This window comes from Pungitius pungitius, chromosome 6 (genome assembly GCF_949316345.1).
Source record: "Pungitius pungitius chromosome 6, fPunPun2.1, whole genome shotgun sequence".
Classification (NCBI taxonomy): domain Eukaryota; kingdom Metazoa; phylum Chordata; class Actinopteri; order Perciformes; family Gasterosteidae; genus Pungitius; species Pungitius pungitius.
This window is the reverse complement of record NC_084905.1, coordinates 353,758-373,988: the sequence shown is the minus strand read 5'-3', so window position 1 is coordinate 373,988 and position 20,231 is coordinate 353,758. Positions and strand designations below refer to the sequence as shown.

Genomic DNA, 20,231 nt, shown 5'->3' with positions numbered 1-20,231 from the left:
TAAGTTTATGTGCAACAAAGTGCGCAGAAAGTACAAACGTTGCCCAAGTACCCACAATCCAACCCAAACGACGTTAAGCTGTTTTAAAAAGAAATCCGCCCAATCTGGCAACGCTGTCTGGCAGCTCGGCTTCGCCGAACAAACGCTTTATTATTAGCAGATAGTTTGTAATCTTTTCATAACCTTTTCGGAATATGTATTAAACACACTTAACAGCAACGTGTGGTCGGAACTAGCGTGTGAATGTCACGTGTGCTACGTCACGCTCTTGTTGCAATGCATTAGTTGTCCAAACTTAATACGTTGCTTAGCAACTTCGAAAAAAAATCTGACAGTCGTCGTTTGACGTTAGTTGGTAAGAATCTTTGTGCATTTTGCAAACGTGCCAAAGACAAAATATGGCTCTAGCAAACGCAGAGATTACTGTGAGAGAGGGCGACCTGGAACGCTGCCTGCCCCAAATATACAAGGTAGGTCACCACAGAGAAGTTATGCCATAGTTAGCATCTACGTTAACGGTAGAGAAAACGTCACTATTTTTCCAAATTAAATATTTTTTTCGTGAAAATGGAAAAATGATGCCAATTTGATTTTGCCTCCTTCGACGACAGGCCCTATTGACAGCGGCCTGCCTGTCATGTCCCAATGATCCCATACAGTTTCTGAAGAACAGACTCGTGGCCTTCCAGGGGCACGATGACCTTCAACAGGTCGACTGGTAGGTAACTTAGATTTCCTTTCTTGTGATTTCCTTGAGGCTCACCTGCTAATGTTTTATTTTAGTCACTGCTTGGAGTATTTTATATCTCTGTTTACATGTCTATTTCCTCAGTGTCCTTTTATGTGCACTTTAGGTATAATAAAGTACTCAAAGCAAGTCAAATTCAACGTTATTTATGGAGATCGTAGGCAGTCCTCAGTATGTCCTCAATACTTAATAACATACACGTTTTGGGTTAGTTCATCCTTTGATATTTATGCAGAATGATAAGGTTCATGTCTGGTTTTTGCTTAGCCTTTTTATCTGATCTGTTAAATGTGTGGTGGTCGATACAAGTCATGCACATTTAAAAATGATTCATTGTTTTGGAGGTACAAGTTTTTTGCTGATGCAGAACAGCATCTTTCAACAATCTTTGCGACAACTGTTGACCCAGTTTTTACGGACCCAGGCGACACCATGGTAAGATTCAGCTGCTACACAGTGTTTTCCTCCAATGAAATTGATTTCTTCACTTATGTTCTGTATTTCTTTCTAGATGTCCGATGGTCTGTTTGAGAATGCCTACAGCTGTTATAGGAATACTTTAACAAACGCCTGTTTCAGGTAGGCCTACAGTGTTGCACATGAAGGTTGGAATAATTGCTAATGGATTAAGCCAAAAGTAAAATGACTGTTAGGCGTAAGTGCAATCATTTTTCAGCAGGTGGGGTTTCATGCGCTGCAAGCATTACATGCAGTTTGTGGTTTCAATTTGTAGAGGTTTGTTCCCCTGACTGACTAAATTATTAAGAGATTCACAAGCAGCTTTTCAGTGCTTAAATATTTGTTATTTGTGACTGAAAATAAAGATTGTTAACCTAGAGACACTGTTGAGCGCTAAAACAAAGGGGTACAAAAAAAATAATATTTCATGTTTTTATTAGTTACAGCAGATGTGTGGAACTGCAGACACTATTTTTTCCCACCAAGTCCAAGATAGCAAGAGATCCTTGTGAAAACAAAAGTAAAATTAAAAATGTTGTTGTACGAGTCTTAACAAAAACAGCGTGAATACGTACCCATATTGACAACCAGATGGACTAGCAACAACTTCACCTGCATGAGATGAGAAATGCGTTGAGTCAAGTTAGTTCAACGCAGAGAGATGAAATCCCAGTTTAACCCAAGCCATTAGAAATTGGGACATTTCCCACCTTTTGTTTTCATGTGAATGGCAGAGACTGGATGCTGCTTCATGAGGGTTCATTTCTCCTGAGATGGCCATGAGGTTTGCTTGAGCCATGAGAGCTGGAAGGTTGCCCAGTAAACCGAGTGTAGAATCTGACCGGCTTCTTTCTCTTGAAGGACAGATTGTGAGCATCAAGTGGGCTTCTGTTTTGAACTCCAAAAAGGATACTGCTGTGTGGTGAAGGGTTATTAGAGCTGGACGAAACGGAAACAGTGGCTGGGGGCAGATGGGCGGTGGGCATGTGGTGTAGATCATTTGATGGCTGGCCGCCAGTGTACCGATAGCCCGGAGATGGTGTGGCCAGTGTCGGGTCATGTTCTGGTTGATCCTCTGGGCTGTAGAGTCGACCCCTTGGTGCAGGGACTTTTAAAACGCGACCATGGGAACTCAAAGGCGTGCGCATTGGCGCAGACAGGATTTGGCCTGAAGTCCCTCTGCTTGGTAAGCCTCTAGCAAGTTCTAAACCATGAGATGGTTTTTGGGTTTCCATTGTAGAGTCTTCACTGTGAGCTGTGTATTTTGGTTCTGGCCTGATGTTCTTCTCAGAGGTCGGTCTTGAATAGTGGCTGAAATCTTGAGGTGGCCGGTTTTGAGAGTTGACACCAGGTGCAGTCAAATGACGACTGAGAGACCAATCGTGTCCAACCAATGAGCCGTAGGGTATTCGTCCAGGGATCTTGGCGCTTGACTGAACAGCTTCGTTTCTTACAGGAGGAGCCCTCGTGACCAGATCAGAGTTGTCTCTAGAGATGCCACCACTGTCAAAACCACCGTAATTCCTTGAAACATTCTCTGTGGCTGCTAAATGATGGAGGGGGGGCACAGCAGAGCCCGGCCCATGGCCTCGTGTGTCATGAACACTGGGAGGAATGGGACTCGCAGTGGGGTCGATGGTATCAGGGACAGAGGGGCTTTCCCTCGGCATTTGGTGGTTAGCGCCGCGTTCCACCGCTGTACTCGCCGCTGCTCTCCAGGCTTCATTCCCACGGAGGTCATCACGGGCAGCGCCTTCTGCAGAGGACCTCTGGCCTGTGTCATGCTGCCTCTTTATATTCATATTTTGTGCATTAGAAGCCATCTCTTTTCTAATAGTTTCCTGAGCAGTTTGAAAATGTCTATCCAGGTCAGTTCCTGGCATTAAGAAAGCGCTCTTCATTAATTCTGTAAACTTTTTGAAATCTTTGATTGACAAGAAACTGGGGCCTGCCATATTTTTGGCTTGTCGGTGCTCACTCACCAAGATGTTTAAGGGGTGTGGGTCAGAAGCGTCATTCTCATATTTTGATGAAGGGGGAGCGGAGGGAACATGCTGTTCAGACGCTGGTTTGCCATTTGCCATCACGTCACCAAGACTTCTAGCAAAGCTGGCCTCCTCATGGTTCTCATGGCGGACTGGTTCTCTCGGACGGGAAACAAAGCGTTGGTTTCTCATAGACTGCATCTCATCCCTTAGATTAGCAGAGTCTTGGTTTGGATTTAAAAACAAGGAATTAAACTGGTTTGATGGTTGTGGACCAGGCACTCCTACATGGCTACTAAAGTCATTCTCATTGAGATAGTAGCCATGTGCAATACTGCAACCTAACGGGAAATAAACACACATTATATTGATTTCATGTTTGAATAAGGTCAGGGATATAGAAAAAGACTTACCTTTTTGAGAAGGAAAACAAATACAGCCCCAAAACAACAGATTGCAAATCCACGAAACCCTGAAAAACAATAGACAGATAAGTGACATAAGCCAAATCTTTAAAAAAATACACATTAATGCATTTACCCAAAGGGAAGAGCCATGGCAATGAGCTCAACCACAAACGTCCAGCAGAGAAAGCAGGCTGTTGAAATTAGCAGCCCAGATAACACTCCGTCATGAATGCCAAGACCTTTATGGGATTCTCACTGATTGCAATTAGATGATTGTGGGCAGCTGGTGCTGTGTGAAAATCCACCACATTATGTAGCAGTGATGGCTCAAATATCACTAAAAGCAATCCAAGATTCATGTGTGATGATAGTTTTTAAACATCTGCTATATTTTTTATGTCTTGAGTAAACAGATGATTTGTATATTGTGCTCGATGAGAGGATGATACCAAATACACTAGCATTCAAAGTTAAAACGTCTCAAATGAATCCACCAAATTTCCATAAAATATTGATAACACCAAGAGGGAGCGTCTCAGTTTTCTCACAATCATTGTTAACAAGTTCTTGAGGATATTCTATTCCCCCAGATTCAGTACAGAAGTGTCCTTTGGTCTAGTGAGTGATTCTGTCAAACCAGCTATTTGTTAGAAAAGATAGGTTTATTTCATTTATACCCACTGCTGCCCCGTTGATTTGACGCAGGTTTCTGAAAGTCTCCCCGTGTCCATTTCCCCTGAATTAATGATGAGTTTGCTTCTGGGCGCAGGAGGTGGAAGCGGTTCACTACACAGAGAAAGAGTAGAACAGAGCAGGCTCTGAAGATGGACACGGCAAAGCAGCATTATGAGAGGAGATGCCAGCGGGTCGCTCTCACCAAATGGTCCAACTGTGTAGGGTTACCCAAGAAGACACAGGGTGGTAAGTGGTCCATTCCTTACTCCTTAATGGAAAAGTATTCATGACTTTTGCAAGCTGTGACTAGTTTTTACAGCCAGAGAAAACATGCAGCAGGGTTAAGAAATGTGTCCAAACGGAAAACCTTTCCTACAAATCGTATGGTAAACATTTTGTGACATTTTCAAAAGTGACATTGGAAAAAATATTTCTTTGCAACATAGTGGAGAAAGTTGATGGCGGCCGGGTTGAGCGCATGGTGGCGGCATGGCGTAACCTGGCTAGTGACTCAAAGAGGGCCAAAGAGCACTTAAAGGTAAACATTCATTTGGAATTATAGTACAAAAATGAAAGGAATTGTACCAATTCTCTACATTTCTTTACTTTGTGGGAATCTTGCAGAGCTTGGAGACAGAGTTTATAGAGATGGGCAACAAAGTCCAGCAGATGGGGGAAGGATGTGAGGGACTCTCAGCGCTCCCCACGAGCCTCTTGATGAAGGTAATTCTGCACGAAGCACTCGTGTCCCCTTCAGCCAGAAATATGACAAGGTGCAGTCTCTGATGTCATCATATGTGTTACATAAGACTTAAAGTGGACTCCTTTGGATTCCAGTTGGTTAATGTCATTTGAAGCTCATTATGGTCTGGTATACCTATGACCTACTTACACTTCTGCTTTGGGGACTACTGTCTCATCTCTTGTTATGGAATTACATTTGTTGATCATATTTTAGCAGGCCTTGTAAAATTACAAGAGCACTTTTCTATTAGTGTCTCCATAAATAGAGATGAAAGTTTTAAGTAAACATCTTTTTATACTCTGCATAACTTACCAGTCGTAGCCCTGTTGGTTTTGGATTCACATTCTCTGGCAAAGGGAGTCCACTTCTGTCCAACATTTCTCCATAAATGATGTAGTGCTTCAGCATGACTATGTTTGGAGTAATAAAGTGGCCTATTGTGCAATTACATCGCACTACCATGCAAAGTGGCACAAGTCAGGGAAACCTGCCTGATGCGATACTGAACAATCATTTCCAAAGTGTAAGCTGGTTACTCGATGTACATCATTCACATGTAAGCACCTTTCTAAATGATCCTTTATGTTATATGATTGTTTGTTCTTCAGATCTTCCAATATTTAGAGTTGCGAGACTTGCTGAATTGTGCCGAGGTGTGTTGCTCATGGGCAGCTGTCATCCAGTCGGGCCCACTGTGGAGTCAGGTGTGTACTGCGAGGTTGGTTCATCTCAGGAATTCACTTTGTAGGAGTAGAAATGTTCTCTAATGTGTGTCCCTGTTAGATTAACTTCTCTGTGGAGAAAGACTGGATAACAGACTGCACAGTGAAGCAGATTCTGCAGAACTTCCGCCCATTTGTCACCCACCTGAACCTGCGTGGCTGCACATCTCTGAAATGGCTCAGCTTGAAATGTATAAGTGAGTATTTCACTTTCTTTTGTGCAGATTGTTCTGTTTTTCTTTCACGTATAAAACCCATGTTTCACGTATGCAGGCATTGACACAGACAGATTATTGAAATAATATTTATAGCCTTTAAATTGTCAACTTTTATATTCAGATTTAAAAGACAGAAAAAGGTTGTTTTTCCATCTGATACAGACAGTGTTATGATAGTGAAAGGAGAAAAATGAACAGAAAACAAAGAGGTGAAATTAGAGGACAGCGTTTGACTTGATTCAGGACAGCCTGAAGATCTGGTACTTCTGTGGCCCCCTCAAGTGGCCCGGCTCCAGCTCCTCCAGCTCCCCCTGCGCTTCCATTGGTGTGTTCCACAGCTCAGGGTCTGTTTGGTCTGGATCTGACGGGCTGTGCTGTCTGTCCTTTGGACACTCCTTGTTGTAGGAATACACATACTCTGCTACACTCTGCCCCGTGTGTTCGGGGGGAGATTGACACCAGAGGCCAGAGTGTCTCACTTTTGAGTGCAGTTGTAGCCAGTACACCATGTAGTGGATGCTGAAATAAAGAAAGAAATCTCGTTTTAACAACTATTTGCGTTAGTCCAAAGGAAAGTATTACAAACTTCAAGCACAGAAACCCACCTATAGTTACACACCCAGGGATTATCTGCCAGTTTTAGCTGTGACAGGAAGTAAAGGTCCTCAAGAACTCCATAGTGGACGAAATGAAGGCTGTTGTTGGACAGGTCCAGCTCAAGTAGATGCAGGAGCCCAAACAGGGAAGCTGGGAGAGCCAAAGAAGAGCAAATCATTGGATTCATTTCTGCTTCTCTCTGGTTAGTTCTATCAGGAGAGACTTTGCTGTGTTTGAATCACAAACGGATCACATTATCTCTCAGCTTTCCCACAATAAATAAAACCAATTCTGTGTACACAAAGATCTCTGAAAAGGAAATATAGGAAACAGAAGTCGGCAGCAGTTGCATAACAGGTTCTTTGGCTCTCAATATGTTATCAGCCAAAGAAAAATATGTTTGTGTAGTTTCTGGTGCTGAACACTGCCAGAAACATGGAGCACACACGTATTATGTTCTGGTGATGATTATTTGGTATCCAGCCACAATAGCACACATACCTTTGTCAATGTGCTCCAGGTTATTATGACTGATGTTGAGGGTTCTAAGGGCCCGGGCTCCTTGGAAGTTTCTGGCTTTCAGGTGACGTATGGAATTATGGGACAGATCCATATGAACAACGTCCTCTGGAATACCTGTAGGCACCTCAGTTAGACCTAAACATGGAGAACAGGTTATTTCATGGTTCCCAAATTTCATTTGTTTGTTTTATTCTTGTTGATTTCTTTTTTGTATTGATTAGAATTTCATTTAAAATATTGATTTGTTGAATCAAAGACTGCACAAAGAAATCATGCAGAAAAGATCAATTCATGCTCTTCTATCCTTAATCGGAATATTCTGCTGCTGTTAAGAAGCAGATCATTCAAACGCATTATTTTAATTAAATTTAAAATGCTTTTGCAGGTTTTGCAACTGACCTTTTCCCAATGTGTTGGACAAATTGTGTTTACTAAATGCTTTCCACCTTTCCACCAACGACTATTGATTAGAATCATAACATTGAATAGAAAACACCTGCAAAACCAGATGTGTCTCTTTGAGACCCCTTTATTCTGGCCCCAATATCTTTTTAGAAATAGAACTTCGTCATTCCTGTCATGAAAGCCAAATATTTAATCGTGAACATACGATCTTTTTTTAACATCTCTGTTGCATAAGTAACACGTGCTGAGTTTATAAGAGCATCAAAATAAGGACTGAAAATATTTACACACCTTCTCATTTAGTCCAAACCTTTGAACGGTGCTGTAAATAAAGCTCATAAAGGGGAAAGCGGATCGTAAACTTGCCTCGTTTACTGCAGTCCATCCGTATTTGGGGGAAAAGATAAGTATGGCAGGATGCGGTTGCGTCTGGTTTTGTGCGAATGGGACTGGGCTCCAGAGGCTTCATGGGATCTGTTTGGTTGTCCGGATGGGGGCCACCTGGGAAGGCCTCCACACAGAGTAGCTTGGGGTCGATCTGCTTCAACTTCATGCCTTTCAGCCAGGTGGGCCCTGCACACCTAGAAGAGTAAATGCTGTTCAGTCAGTGAAAGTTGCAGCCACTCACAGTTCACTGATGGCTGTAGAATCAGAACAAATCAAATCACACCATGTCAAAGTAATGTTGTGGAAACCCTCACCTGGCATGATTTCCTAGATTTCGGTTGCTTGGGACCTGAAGGGTGCGTACGAGACTGTCCATCGTGCAGACACAGCTCCAGGGATTGTCGTGTAGACGCAGGTAGCGGAGGTTCGGCATGGGGATGAGGGCCTCCTCGCTAAGTGTTGCCAGGCGGTTATGCTGCAGCAGCAGGGTTTTAAGGCGGGTCAGCCCCTGGAAGGCCCCTTCCACCACCAAGGAGATCTGATTCTGCTGCAGGTCCAGACTGGTTAAACTCTCGAATCCAGAGAAGGCATCTTCACGGAGGACTTTGATCTTATTACGGGCAAGAAGGAGGTGCTTTGGTTTTTTGGACCAGGTCTGTGAAGTGGGAATGGAGGTGAGGCGTCGGTCCTGACAGTCTATGAAAAGGTCTCCAGATTCTGTCAACTCCGAGCAGTCACCTGCCGCCGGCCTGGAGGGGCCCGACCTGCTGTGACGCCTGATGCCTCTCATCCTGACAACATGAATCCACGGCGTATCACGGTCTACACGTGGTCAGCAGACAGAACCATGGAACCAGACACAGCATTCAATCCATACCTGTCCCATGTGGGTTTAGGGGTCAGTCCTTTGTCCTTCCCGGGTCTCATCTCAACGGACGCCAGCAGGAGGAGGAGCAGGGAGCCGATGAGGAGAGAGGAGGTCGCTCGCATCCTGAGCTCTGGAGGGAATGTCTTTAAGGAAGGAGAGCTAGAGAAAAGTAGGATTTTGGGATACAAATTTGGCAAAGGGTCAAAGTCCACAGTATCGTTGTTGATGGAACGCAGTCCAGGAATGTGTCGCTACCAAAGAAGGCAGAATACTGTGAACAAAATCCTTCTTTGCATCATGTTGAGAATAATCATTTGTATATAATATTTCCAGTGAAGCATTTCTAAAATTGGAAATCGTTGTTCTTTTGCTCTTAAGTAGTTTTCTCTGCATTGTGTTTTTTTAGGTGAATGCAGGAATCTCCAGGACCTCAATTTGTCGGAGTGTTTTAATGTTACAGTAAGTAAAGCCTCGTAATACTGTATAATAGAAGGAGAAATCTAAATCTACAAAACTGCATTATCTTCATATCAGTTGTACTATTTTACTGTCAACAATAGTTTCTGTTGGTGAATGAAAACTAGATGGATGAAATTGGTAAATTATGATCATGAGTTTAAATATGTTAATGTATAGTTGATTATGAAATTAACAACAGATTACTTTCTGATCATTTAAATCTCCGCTCTTCAACAGGATAAGATGGTCCAGAGTATTGTGGAGGGCTGCCCCGGTTTGCTCTACTTAAACCTGTCTGGCACACTTATAACAAACAGAACTCTGAGGGAACTTTCCAGGTGAACCTCCAGTTGTGTCACACTGGTGGCCTGTCTCAGAGCAGCTTGACTGATTGATCACATTGAGCAGGTTCCACTGATCATTAGCGATCTGTCGTGTGTAGCAGTTTAATGCAGTGTTTAAGTATTCAACTTTTGTTAAAAGAACAACAAAACAACCAACGACAATCTACAATGGATTAAACACAGATCATTCTAGCTCCATTCTGTATACAAACTATTTGAATTATTAATTTTGAACAGGAATTGTCTCAATCTTCAATACCTGAGCCTGGCGTACTGCTGCACATTCACAGATAAAGGCTTTGTGTACCTCACCAGAGAAAAGGGCTGCCGAAATCTCATCCACCTCAACTTGTCCGGCTGCACTCAGGTCAGTCGGTGTCCTCCCCCCCCCTTTGGTTTATAGTTCCACTGTAGAAAGTCGAGCGTTCGGTCGCGTGTTTCTGAGTAAATGAGAGAAGATCTGAAGGGGAGGGAGGTTAGAGGAAAGCTGAGGCCAACAAAGGGGGGGCGGTTTATCCTATCGGCTCTGGCCCACCCACTCACCACGTGCACTCTCCGTAACACACATGCACTGCTACAGAAAACACACTCTTCCTGTGGGGAATGTGGATCAGTTTGCATCCAGATGTTTCGCTTTAAGGGGAAAAATGCTTCCAGGAGAATGATCCACGTTCCACACACAATTTCCTCTCTGTCCTCCCAGATGACTGTAAATGGGCTCAGATACATTTCTGCTGGATGCCCGTCACTCAGGGAGATTGTAATCAATGAGATGCCCACGCTATCAGACAGCTGTTTCCTGGTATGTTTTTCCTTAACATCTCAGCACTGGAATGTTGAACAAAGACAAACACAACAAGAAATGAACGACATAAGAATTTTGTTTCCACACACACTTTAACCCTGTCTACAGAAAGTGTTTCAGAGTCTCACTTTTTGTTTTTACCAGGCGCTAATTGCCAGATGTTCCTGTCTGTCTGGCATTTCCCTGCTTGGCGCTCCTCATCTTACCGACGTTGCCTTAAAAGCCATCGCTGAGGTCGCCAAACTAAAGACTTTTAGGACAGAGGGTGAAATCTATTATTTCCACATCCACAGACAATAGAAAAGCAATTCTATTCCAAACCTTTGGTCTTATCTACTCTACATGTGCACTGTAGGAAACAACCAACTAACAGACTCCGGCTGGAAGACGCTGTGCAGCAGCTCACCAGACCTCTGCAGACTCCAGGCTGCAGAATGCTGCGGAATGACTGACACGGCCCTCAAGTCTGTGGGCAACCTCAAGAACCTGCACAACCTGGACATTTCACTTTGCAACAGGTTGGTTGCTGCTGTACTTTTATGTCCTATGTGTTCTGATGATATTATGTGACGTCATGGGTAGACTGTGTGTTTCAGGGTGAGTGATGCTGGGATCCAGTATCTGATTGAAGGTTCCTCATCCACCAAACTGAGGGAGCTGAATGTCAGTTACTGCAGCCTCATCACAGACACATCTGTAATGAGGATTGCACAAAGGTATGTGGTATGACTTCACACACCACACACACTTTGATGAATAGTCTAACTAATCGCTTCCTGTTTTGTTTGTGTGTGTTAATCAGGTTGTGTAAACTGTATGATCTCAACTTGAGTTATTGTGAGAGACTGACTGATGGGAGTTTGGAGTGGTTGAGTGGCAGCTCCATCTGCTCCCTCGACATGAGCGCTTGCAACATCATGGATCAGGTATTGTTTCTTACTCTGACAATTTCCTAAAAGAAAATACAAGCTGGCGAAGTGACCTTTGTATTTATAGGGCCTTGCGTCTCTTGAGGGAATTCACTTGAAGAAGATCATTCTTGCCGAATGTGTCTGCATCACTGATGTTGGCATCGAGGTACAAATCTAATTAGAATTAGTACGGTGCACATGACTTCTTGAAGGCCTTCCTGTTCACCAAACATCTCCCTCGTGTCATTTGTTGCTCACGACGGCAGAAGCTGTGCAGGACCGTGAGACACCTGGAGCACGTCGACGTGTCTCACTGTGTAGCCCTGTCGGACTCGGCCATTAGAGCCGTTTCATTCTACTGCAGAGGTCTGGTCACACTGCGGATGTCGGGGTGTCCCAAGGTATTCACACTTGGTTACACACAGGCATTTAGCTGCCTTTTTAAGTCTTCATTTCACGCCAAATGTTCTTTTTTTCCCCTCCATCTGGCTTCAGATGACGGATATGGCAGTGCAGTGCGTGACAAGTGGATCTCAGTACCTGCGAGAACTTGATGTGAGTGGCTGTGTTCTTCTAACAGATCGTAGTCCCAGACTCTTGGAGAGGGTCTGTCCTCCACTCCGTTCCATCGCCATGCTCTGCTGCAGCAGCATCTCCAAGTAAGGCACTGTTTGGTAGAGCCGGCAAAGTTAGAATCCTGCACCTCTCGAGCTTTTAATGACCAGCGAGCCTTTCTTGCCGTAGGGGGGCCGCTTTAAAGCTTCGGCCACATGTAAAGCACTGGGAGCACAGCAGTGACCACCCTCCATACTGGTTTGGATAGAACAAGGGTCAAATAGTGTCTCCACTCACAAGATCAAGACTGATGAACGTGGTAAGTGGTGGAACAGAAGTCAGTGGTGACAAGGGGATGTAAACAGATCTCCACGAGCAATAATCATTATTGATTATTATATGAGCCTTTTCAACCAACCATTTTGTATGATATACTTCCACACAGTGATGAATGATATGGTTAAAAAATCCCCAATCACTGGTTAATCAGATCAAGTCCTAGATAGAAACTTAGCACAGTTACCATGGTTACCACGCCGCCACAAAAATGTGTATTTCATCCTGGAATGTTCTGTGCTTCTGTTTTGAGTTTGATGCGGTCGAGGTCTCTTCATGCCTCTAAACTTTTAAATAACAATTTTCCTTTATTATTCCAGTTCATGGAGATTATGTTGTTTCCCTCCTGTGATATATTTCATTTGCACACAGACTAGTTTATTGCTCTACATTGTTCCAAAAGTCAAAAGTCTTGGTGTTGAAATATATCTCTCAGGTACTCAAACTACTTCAGTCTTAAAATATTGGAATCCAGATTTAATATTGAGAACTACATTACATACATTTTGAATTCTATACATATAATATAGTAGGAAATAAATAGAGGTTTTTGTACTTTTTTTTCTCCATTTTTCTGAAACTGGCTGAGCTTTTTCAAAAAATAATTATTTTAAGAGTGCAACGGCATCTGTCTATATACAGTATGTGTATGTATATATATATTTAGATTTTTTGTGTGTTAAACTAGATTTATTTGTTCATTTCATTTCACTTTATTTTATGGAGGGACTAACCTTTTGCAAGTGGCATTTACATACCGTTCATAGAACATTTTTTTAATGCAGATAGGAAGAATATCAGTTCAATACTGTACATGATATATCATTTATTTATTCAAAGTACAGTATAACCTGAGCACAATGTTTTACATGCCTACGTGAGGAGTGACGGTAAATATCTGTCATATAAACCTCATAAATCAGCCCCCAGCTTCAGGGATTGAAACCAGCTTTGTGTTTTCAGTCTGACGGAGCTTCTGTCCGACCGAACTCGAACCCTCTGGTCAGCTGGAGACTTTCCATTTATGTGACCTGAGAGCGAAGCAAATCAGCAGAGAGAGAAATACAGTGAAGGAAGATGAATGTGTTGTGTGTGACGTCAGGAAGAATAACTGCTCACCTGTAACGGTGGTTTGGCCTTCACTTGTGTTGTTTGTTACTCCATGCAGTACAACATCTGGGCTGATATCCACCGATGTTCCACACAGCTGCATCTCAGCTTTCAGCGAGGAGGGGACACGCACACACACCGCTCCTACACACAGCAGAGCAACCAGCAATAAACAGGGAGAAATACTGATGAACCTCATAGACCTCGCAGACGAAGCGATGCACGTTTACCTTCCTGACTGTGGATTTGGGCGCTGCCACCATCTCCCACGTAGACGTCAATGGCCCCGCTGTGAGAGGACACCTCAAGGACACTATTGGAACCATCTGCAAAAGGAGAAATGTGTTTGGCTTTTAACTGATAGAGTTACACGGAATTCATTGTGCAATCAGTGCCGAGTGCAGCGTGCTCACCGATAACTGTGTCTCCAGACATGTTCTTCACAGTGGCTTTACCTTCATGGGGAATCAAAGCAGTCAGTTGTTTTACCAACAAATTACAACATTTATAACGCTTCACCACTAAGGAAAGCCTCTATCCCAGACTTTATGCATCATAAATCTGCATCACTGCAGTTAAAGAGATAAAGATAAGTTACAAACACATAAATCATTTTAATAGGCTCGGTTTGCATTAATGTCAATGTCAACTTTATTTATAAAGCACTTTTAAAAGCCAACTTTACAGGATAAAATAATTAGCAGAAATAAACAATATGAGCAAAAGTTGGTTTACAGCCAGGGATTCCTGACATACCAAAGTGCTCCTTTACAAAACCAAGTTAACCTAATGCAGCTGTGTGAATGGCTTATGGAGCCATAACAAGACATTACATGTCATGTAAATGCTCTATAATACGGACCAACTGAGGAAGTGAACTACGGGTAGCCGATTAATTACAAAATATAAAATGTAATTGTTATTGAGGCAGGCTCAAATAGTGGGAGTGGATTGCCTATTAATTATAGGGTTGGCAGCTCTTCCTGTCCATGTGTTAAAATGCCACTGAACAAGACAATGAACAACAAAATGATGAAAAACAAATGTTTTTGACACACATGTAATGAATTGAATGCAACATTTTCCTCTTATTTCGATGCTTTATATGTGAGTTTGGCTGCAGCCCTGACAACCACACAAACAACATACATGTAGATGATGCTGCTCACCGTGTACGTTCCCCAGTTGGACCCTCCCGGAGCAGGAGGAGAGGCAGCTGGATTCAGCATAGATGGCTTTGACCTTTAGAGGGCCACGTTCTGTTGAAATATTCATTTGGTTCCCCTGAAGCTTTTGGACATCCACCCCCTGCAAACAGAGCACTAAATCACTGCACAGGACCGGAGCCAGCTGGTGTTCATTCCACCTGGTTTCAGTCCTTAAACCAGAGGGGTAGCGTGCACCGTGTGTGCGGCGTGCTGCCGCCCTCTAACGACTGCACGGTGTACTGTCCTTACGCCGTCTCCGCGTGTGCTGATGTCCACATTGCCATGGATACTGCCCACCCCTGTGACATGTCCCCCATGGGACCGGACCTCCACACGATGACCCTGAGAAACAAAAAACAGAGAAACAACTGATAATGGGAATTTTTGTCTGAAGACATCATCCATTCTAAAACCACCGTCTGAAGTCGACTGTTTAATCTTAGCAACTGTTAAGATTTAAAAATATAGGAGTTTGAAAAAAAAAAAAAAAAACCTAACCTTTGGTTATGGAAAACAAAAAGTAATTATTTTAGGGAAACACGGATGTGGTCTTTAAGATATACTCTCTTCCCCACGTATTAGTCAGATTTGAGATAGACGTGTTTGAAGATCAATACGATTGGTTTTGTGGCTTCTCGTACAGTTGTATGAAGTAAGAAGGAAAGGGTCACACAATCTATCAAATATCCGTGTATGTATCTGTGCATGTGGGCTTGGTTTTACATGTCTCGTCTCCCTGAAGCAGTAGTTTGTGTAGCCACCATCTACCTTGACAGAGTGCAGCAAACAGTTTCCCTTCTCTGTCTGCACCTTGCAGATATCACACTCCATGTTCTTCACTTGCACGTTACCCTCCCCTTGAGTAGTGATGAAGAGATCTGAGAAAAGAAGGACATCAGACACTGTGTCAACTGCTTTAAAAAAGTCTGACCTGTGGCATCACTATTACATTGTTACCCAAATGTCGCTTTTCTGTAACTCCACTAACAGGAGACACTCACTACTCTTGATCGGTGCCGTCAGGTGGACCGACGCGCTGCTCTTGAGCCCCCCCGCAGAGACGAGCAGCTCGTTGCTCTGGTCGTCGTAGTGGACGTGTAGGTGATCCAGGCCGACCTCCTGCCCGGTGTCTGGTCCGTGGACCGCGACGAAGACTCGGTCCGCCTCCGGGTACGCGTGCAGGTCCAGCGGGCGGACGGAGATGCTGCAGCCGAGCTGCGCGCGCACCGTGCCGAAGGGGCTCGCCGCCAGGGCCCACTGCTTCAGAGGCGGGGTCCCCCCCTCGCGGGACGGACACCTCGTGCGGGCAGATCGGGAGAAGAAGCGGGAGGTGACCAGAGGACGTTGCGGGGTCGTGGGGGTCCCGGAACAGACTGCGCGGGACCGGCAGCGTAGAAGTCTGACACATCCCGCCCGACCTGCTGAGCACCAGAACATGTCGAACGAGCTGCTGCTTCAGCTCGGTACCGTCAACACGCTGGACCCACGAGCTGCCATTCAGGTAACACGGTCCGTCCGGCGAGGCTGGTGATGTCAGCGAAAATACTGGCATTTCCGGTACGAGTTTTCAGATTAAAGCGTCAACTACGATTAGGAAAAGTAAAGTGATAGAATAAAACTATTGAGCCTTGGTGTAATTTGCCTTACACACACATTTAAACGTGTTACTATAATAAAATGAGAAAGGTATTACCAGATAAAAGAACAAAATATGAGTAACCAATACAATTGTAAGTTGTAAATAGAATGATAAAAGTTCAGACGGGTACATTTCTTAATTATATTTTGAGGCAGGATTTGTTTCGAAGCTTATTTTATACTTTTATACTCAGATAGTCTTCCGGTATTACATTATGAATCATATATGTGTGTATGTATATAGAATTATACAAAAATGTATATAGATTTAACAATATGTCTTTCCATTGCTATGACCACATTTACCTGCTAGAGCGCCCTGTGACAACAAACGCTGTGCTGGAATACTGCCTGGTTTGCTGTGTGGTCATTTGAAAAGAAAAGAAATGCTTTTAGAACCTTGTAAACACAGCATTGAAACGAGAGAGAAAGTGATCCTTTTTACGACAGCACATCAAGATAAGCCGTGATGGCAAAGCCCACCTCGTGTCATCAGATGATGGACTTTGTAGTCCATATCTACAAATACATAAATAACTCTAAATTGAATTTCCATACAATAGCTCTGTTTTCATCTATTTTAGATGGAATAATTGCCCAAATTACCAACAGACTGTAACCTCCCCAGATTTTTTGTTCTTTTATGTTGACGGCAAAATACTTAACTTCTGGTCTTAGTCCTGGACAAAATAAATATCTTGACAAGCAGGAAGTCACAGGCTTGTATAAATATAGCCCCGCCTCTTTTTAAAGTCTTGTCCAATCAGTCGCACCAGAGAAGGTGACGTCAGTCTCTCTGCATAGGCTGTAGGGAACTTGTGTCTTAAAACAAGTGTTTTTTATACATAGAATGAGAAACAGGCAAAACCATGTTTGTATTTTTAACATTTTTATTTATTTTATTCATTATAACAACAGTCGTTATTTCAATACATCTCATATATCTTCAATCAACCTTCAACTCGCTTTCCAGTAATTCAATAATAAAAGATCATCCGCTGCACCACCCATTTCCGTCTCTCATGGTTAATTTCCAATAATAAAAAAACACAAATATATTAATATTAAAATGTTATAAAAAAGTTACAATGTAGTTATAATAATTTCCTTTGTAACAATGTACATCCTCAGTAATTGTCATATTATTCTGTGAACAAATCATTATTGCAGAATCAAACACCACAAGGCAGCAGCCTTGTATTAGGAGTAAACAATAACTATGTCAAGGATATAGAAGGGTTTATTAAATCGATGTCCTGGTGGAGTCAAGGTTCATGGTGCAAAGCTCTTTGGTCGGATCATCATCCTGACCATTTTAAATGACTGCCTCTCATTGGTTGGGTAATACTCTGTGGATATGTTACGCCACGTTCCCCAGAAAATCCCATCTCGCACTCCCTTGTAGCTCCCCACGTAGTATTTCCCGTTGAGATTGGCAGCCATGCAGGAATCAAACCACCAGCCTGAACTATAGTAGGCCCCGCAGTTCCCGGATGGATAGCGGTCGTTGTCCCTGTCCGGCGTGGTGAAGGCCTTGTTGTTGTGATCATAACTTTTGCTGAAGCGGAGAGCATCACCAGCGGTACCCGAGTAAGCGCCTACCGTCAGTCTGTAGTGCATCCTTTCACTGGCAACCCTGAAGTGCTCGTACTCTGCATACTCCATCACGCCATCGAAGTCCTCCAGCTCCACCCGCAGCACCATGTACCTGTCCCGTGTCAGCAGGTGGATCATGTGGTTGCCCAGCCAGAACTCCCCTCCATCCAGCTCCCCGAAGCCTGATCGGTACTCATCCCAAGTGCGGTTAAAACTCACGCTGCCGTCCTGTCTGCGCTGCAGCAGCGTCCATCCTCCCGCATCCAGCTCCATGTCGCAGAAGACCGGGAAGCTTCTGCTGCGGAGGTCAGGGGTCACCAGGTACACTCCGCTTTTATTGCTTCCTCTGAGCAGTTGGTCAGAGCAGTCTCTCACCATGGTAACTATAGATAAGGACAATGGAAAAGCAATTATAAGGATTATGGACAGCTTTTTCACAGAATCTCCTGAATAAAACATGCCCTTGTTTAGACAGTGATCAAACCAATGTCCTTTCACTCATTTGTTAAATTGGGAAATATCATCATGCAGCTTTGATCCATGTATTGAAGTGTATTAAGTGAGGTCACAATGCAGCAGGTCAGGGCAAACACTGTGAACACATTGAATGCTTTTCATGAAGTTCCAGGTGGACCGCCAAAGTATATAAACAGACACACTTTAAAATCACGTTGTGGTTTTTTACAGACTAATGTAGTTGTAGGTTTTTAGTTTGTCAAAACAGCGCCGGCATTTTCAAAGTATTGAATAAATCACAAATATATCACAAATGTAAACTATATTTATTGAGATTAGCAACTACTTCCATTGTAGTGTGCATGTGCAGCACTTTGGACTCACGCGTTAAACTGATGTATTCCTTTGGTCCAATTGTGTTTTTATTCATAATCACCCACGCAGTTACGCACTTTTCTACACATGAAAAATCCTTCCATGACGTGTGGTACAAAATGGATCTTAGGTATAATTCATACGCGGTTCCTCAGTACTCACTGTGTGGTCCTCTATCTTCAGATCCTTTCAGCTCATAGCACACCAGTTTGCTGAGTGAGTAATACACTTATAAGCTTTTAAATACTTCTCAAACTGTGGAACAGTAAACTTTCAGGCAAATGATTGTGATGTAATGTCAACAAAACCCAAACGGGTTTCATCAGGTCGGTTGTAAATTTTAGAGAATTAAATTGTGAAGTTGCATCTGGCTCTTCTCCTCTCTTGATTTTTTAATTCCTCTTTGTAAATACGTTTATTGATTTAACAAAAATGACCACACAAGTGTTGGTGCTGCTATCAATGCCACTTATGGGAAAGCTTTGTTAATAACAACCACAATCCTCCATAAAGTTACCCACGTTAAGTGGAATTACACAGTAGAGCTTGCATGCAAAAGAAAGACTTGCTTGCTTTAATGGCATCAAGAACATATCTTGCCTTTAGATGGTTTGCTCTCAGGCCTGCTGCCTCCTTGGTTCTCCTCTGGGTGGTCTTCTGGAGGCCCGTCCGGTGGTCTTCCATTTGGACTCAGGCTGTTACTGAAGAAAGCATCCACCTGGTGGATTTTGACACGCAGCTCGCGTGCACTGGGAGTGGAAGACTCAGCAGCTGGGGGCTCGGGGCCAGAGGTGGAAGGGGTTGCTGACCTCAGGTCAGGGCTGGTCGTGGAACTAGTTGAGGCACTGGGGGTGGGGACTGGAATCATCACGTCCTCTGGGTCTGGAAACGTTCTGGGTGCTATTTCCTCCACATTGTCAACCATCTCATCTTGAAAGCTGGTCTCAGTATTGGAGGCTTGTTTTGGGTCGGTGGATCCCGGGCCGGTGCTGGGGGCAACACTTGGGAGGATCCCGCGGGGGATTTCGTTTGGGACAGATGGGACTCGACTGACTGTTTGCGGCCTCTCATCAGACATATTCATGCTGTGTGAGATCTTTGGTCCCAGAGTGATAGTTTGCACCAAGCTGTGAATGACCTCTACATCCACTGGGGAGACACTGACTGCAGAACTCTCCGTTACAGATCCAGGTGCAGCTGGCAAGTCAGCTGGAGGATTTTGGAGGCCTTTTGTAGTAGTTTCGCCGATTTGAAGAGGACCTAAATCTGTTTTGGTCATTGGGCTTGGCTTCAGTCGCAGTGCAGCTTTCAGCCTTTGAAGAGGTGTTGCTCCTGGCCGGACTGTGAACCCGGCTGGTGGCCTGCGTCTCTGTGGAGGCCTCGGTTTGGGTGTTCTGTTGGATTCTGCCGAAGGAATTTGGTCAGGAACAGATTTGGGTTTGTGATGGGGCGTTTGGTCAGGAAAAGATTTGGGTTTGGGATGGGGCGCTTGGTCAGGAACAGATTTGGGTTTGGGATGGGGCGTTTGGTCAGGAACAGATTTGGGTTTGGGATGGGGCGTTTGGTCAGGAACAGATTTGGGTTTGGGATGGGGCGTTTGGTCAGGAACAGATTTGGGTTTGGGATGGGGCGTTTGGTCAGGAACAGATTTGGGTTTGGGATGGGGCGTTTGGTCAGGGCGAGGTGGCTGTATCCTTTGA

The 20,231-nt window shown here is 43.9% G+C and overlaps 5 protein-coding genes across 6 annotated transcripts; 1 reads left to right on the top strand and 4 right to left on the bottom strand.

The window, feature by feature from the left end:
- The first annotated feature begins 91 nt into the window (after positions 1–91).
- fbxl13 (F-box and leucine-rich repeat protein 13) lies at positions 92–12,509 on the top strand. The gene is made up of 21 exons (XM_037451894.2): positions 92–470; positions 612–718; positions 1,093–1,183; positions 1,260–1,327; positions 4,369–4,520; positions 4,721–4,812; positions 4,899–4,997; positions 5,628–5,723; positions 5,803–5,938; positions 9,145–9,197; positions 9,435–9,535; positions 9,779–9,908; positions 10,245–10,343; positions 10,491–10,611; positions 10,702–10,864; positions 10,943–11,062; positions 11,149–11,272; positions 11,343–11,423; positions 11,524–11,658; positions 11,753–11,916; positions 12,002–12,509. The coding sequence occupies exons 1-21, from the start codon at positions 399–401 to the stop codon at positions 12,078–12,080; spliced, it is 2,283 nt and encodes a 760-aa protein (XP_037307791.2). The 5' UTR covers positions 92–398; the 3' UTR covers positions 12,081–12,509.
- LOC119196324 (uncharacterized) lies at positions 1,626–3,824 on the bottom strand. The gene is made up of 5 exons (XM_037451895.2): positions 3,733–3,824; positions 3,606–3,664; positions 1,918–3,533; positions 1,783–1,819; positions 1,626–1,712 (listed from the first exon to the last, which is right to left on the bottom strand). Exons 1-3 carry the CDS (start codon positions 3,747–3,749, stop codon positions 1,957–1,959), a joined length of 1,653 nt encoding a protein of 550 aa, XP_037307792.2. The 5' UTR covers positions 3,750–3,824; the 3' UTR covers positions 1,626–1,712; positions 1,783–1,819; positions 1,918–1,956.
- Positions 6,043–10,037, bottom strand: LOC119196325 (leucine-rich repeat-containing protein 17-like). Of its 2 annotated transcripts, none has more exons than XM_037451897.2 (7): positions 9,849–10,037; positions 8,748–8,897; positions 8,185–8,661; positions 7,850–8,064; positions 7,058–7,213; positions 6,565–6,706; positions 6,043–6,478 (listed from the first exon to the last, which is right to left on the bottom strand). In XM_037451897.2, the coding sequence occupies exons 1-7, from the start codon at positions 9,878–9,880 to the stop codon at positions 6,199–6,201; spliced, it is 1,452 nt and encodes a 483-aa protein (XP_037307794.2). In that variant the 5' UTR covers positions 9,881–10,037; the 3' UTR covers positions 6,043–6,198. The 2 variants fall into 2 exon arrangements, with proteins under 2 accessions (XP_037307794.2, XP_037307795.2); XM_037451898.2 differs by having other exon boundaries at positions 9,854–9,997.
- Positions 12,510–12,797: 288 nt separating the features above from the next.
- Positions 12,798–16,016, bottom strand: fam185a (family with sequence similarity 185 member A). The gene is made up of 8 exons (XM_037452160.2): positions 15,468–16,016; positions 15,235–15,344; positions 14,716–14,808; positions 14,428–14,566; positions 13,672–13,713; positions 13,489–13,584; positions 13,268–13,402; positions 12,798–13,179 (listed from the first exon to the last, which is right to left on the bottom strand). The coding sequence occupies exons 1-8, from the start codon at positions 15,901–15,903 to the stop codon at positions 13,061–13,063; spliced, it is 1,170 nt and encodes a 389-aa protein (XP_037308057.2). The 5' UTR covers positions 15,904–16,016; the 3' UTR covers positions 12,798–13,060.
- An 8-nt stretch (positions 16,017–16,024) lies between these two features.
- LOC119196455 (fibroleukin-like) lies at positions 16,025–19,034 on the bottom strand. The gene has a single exon (XM_062563064.1). It carries the CDS (start codon positions 18,157–18,159, stop codon positions 17,377–17,379), a length of 783 nt encoding a protein of 260 aa, XP_062419048.1. The 5' UTR covers positions 18,160–19,034; the 3' UTR covers positions 16,025–17,376.
- Positions 19,035–20,231: the final 1,197 nt, after the last annotated feature.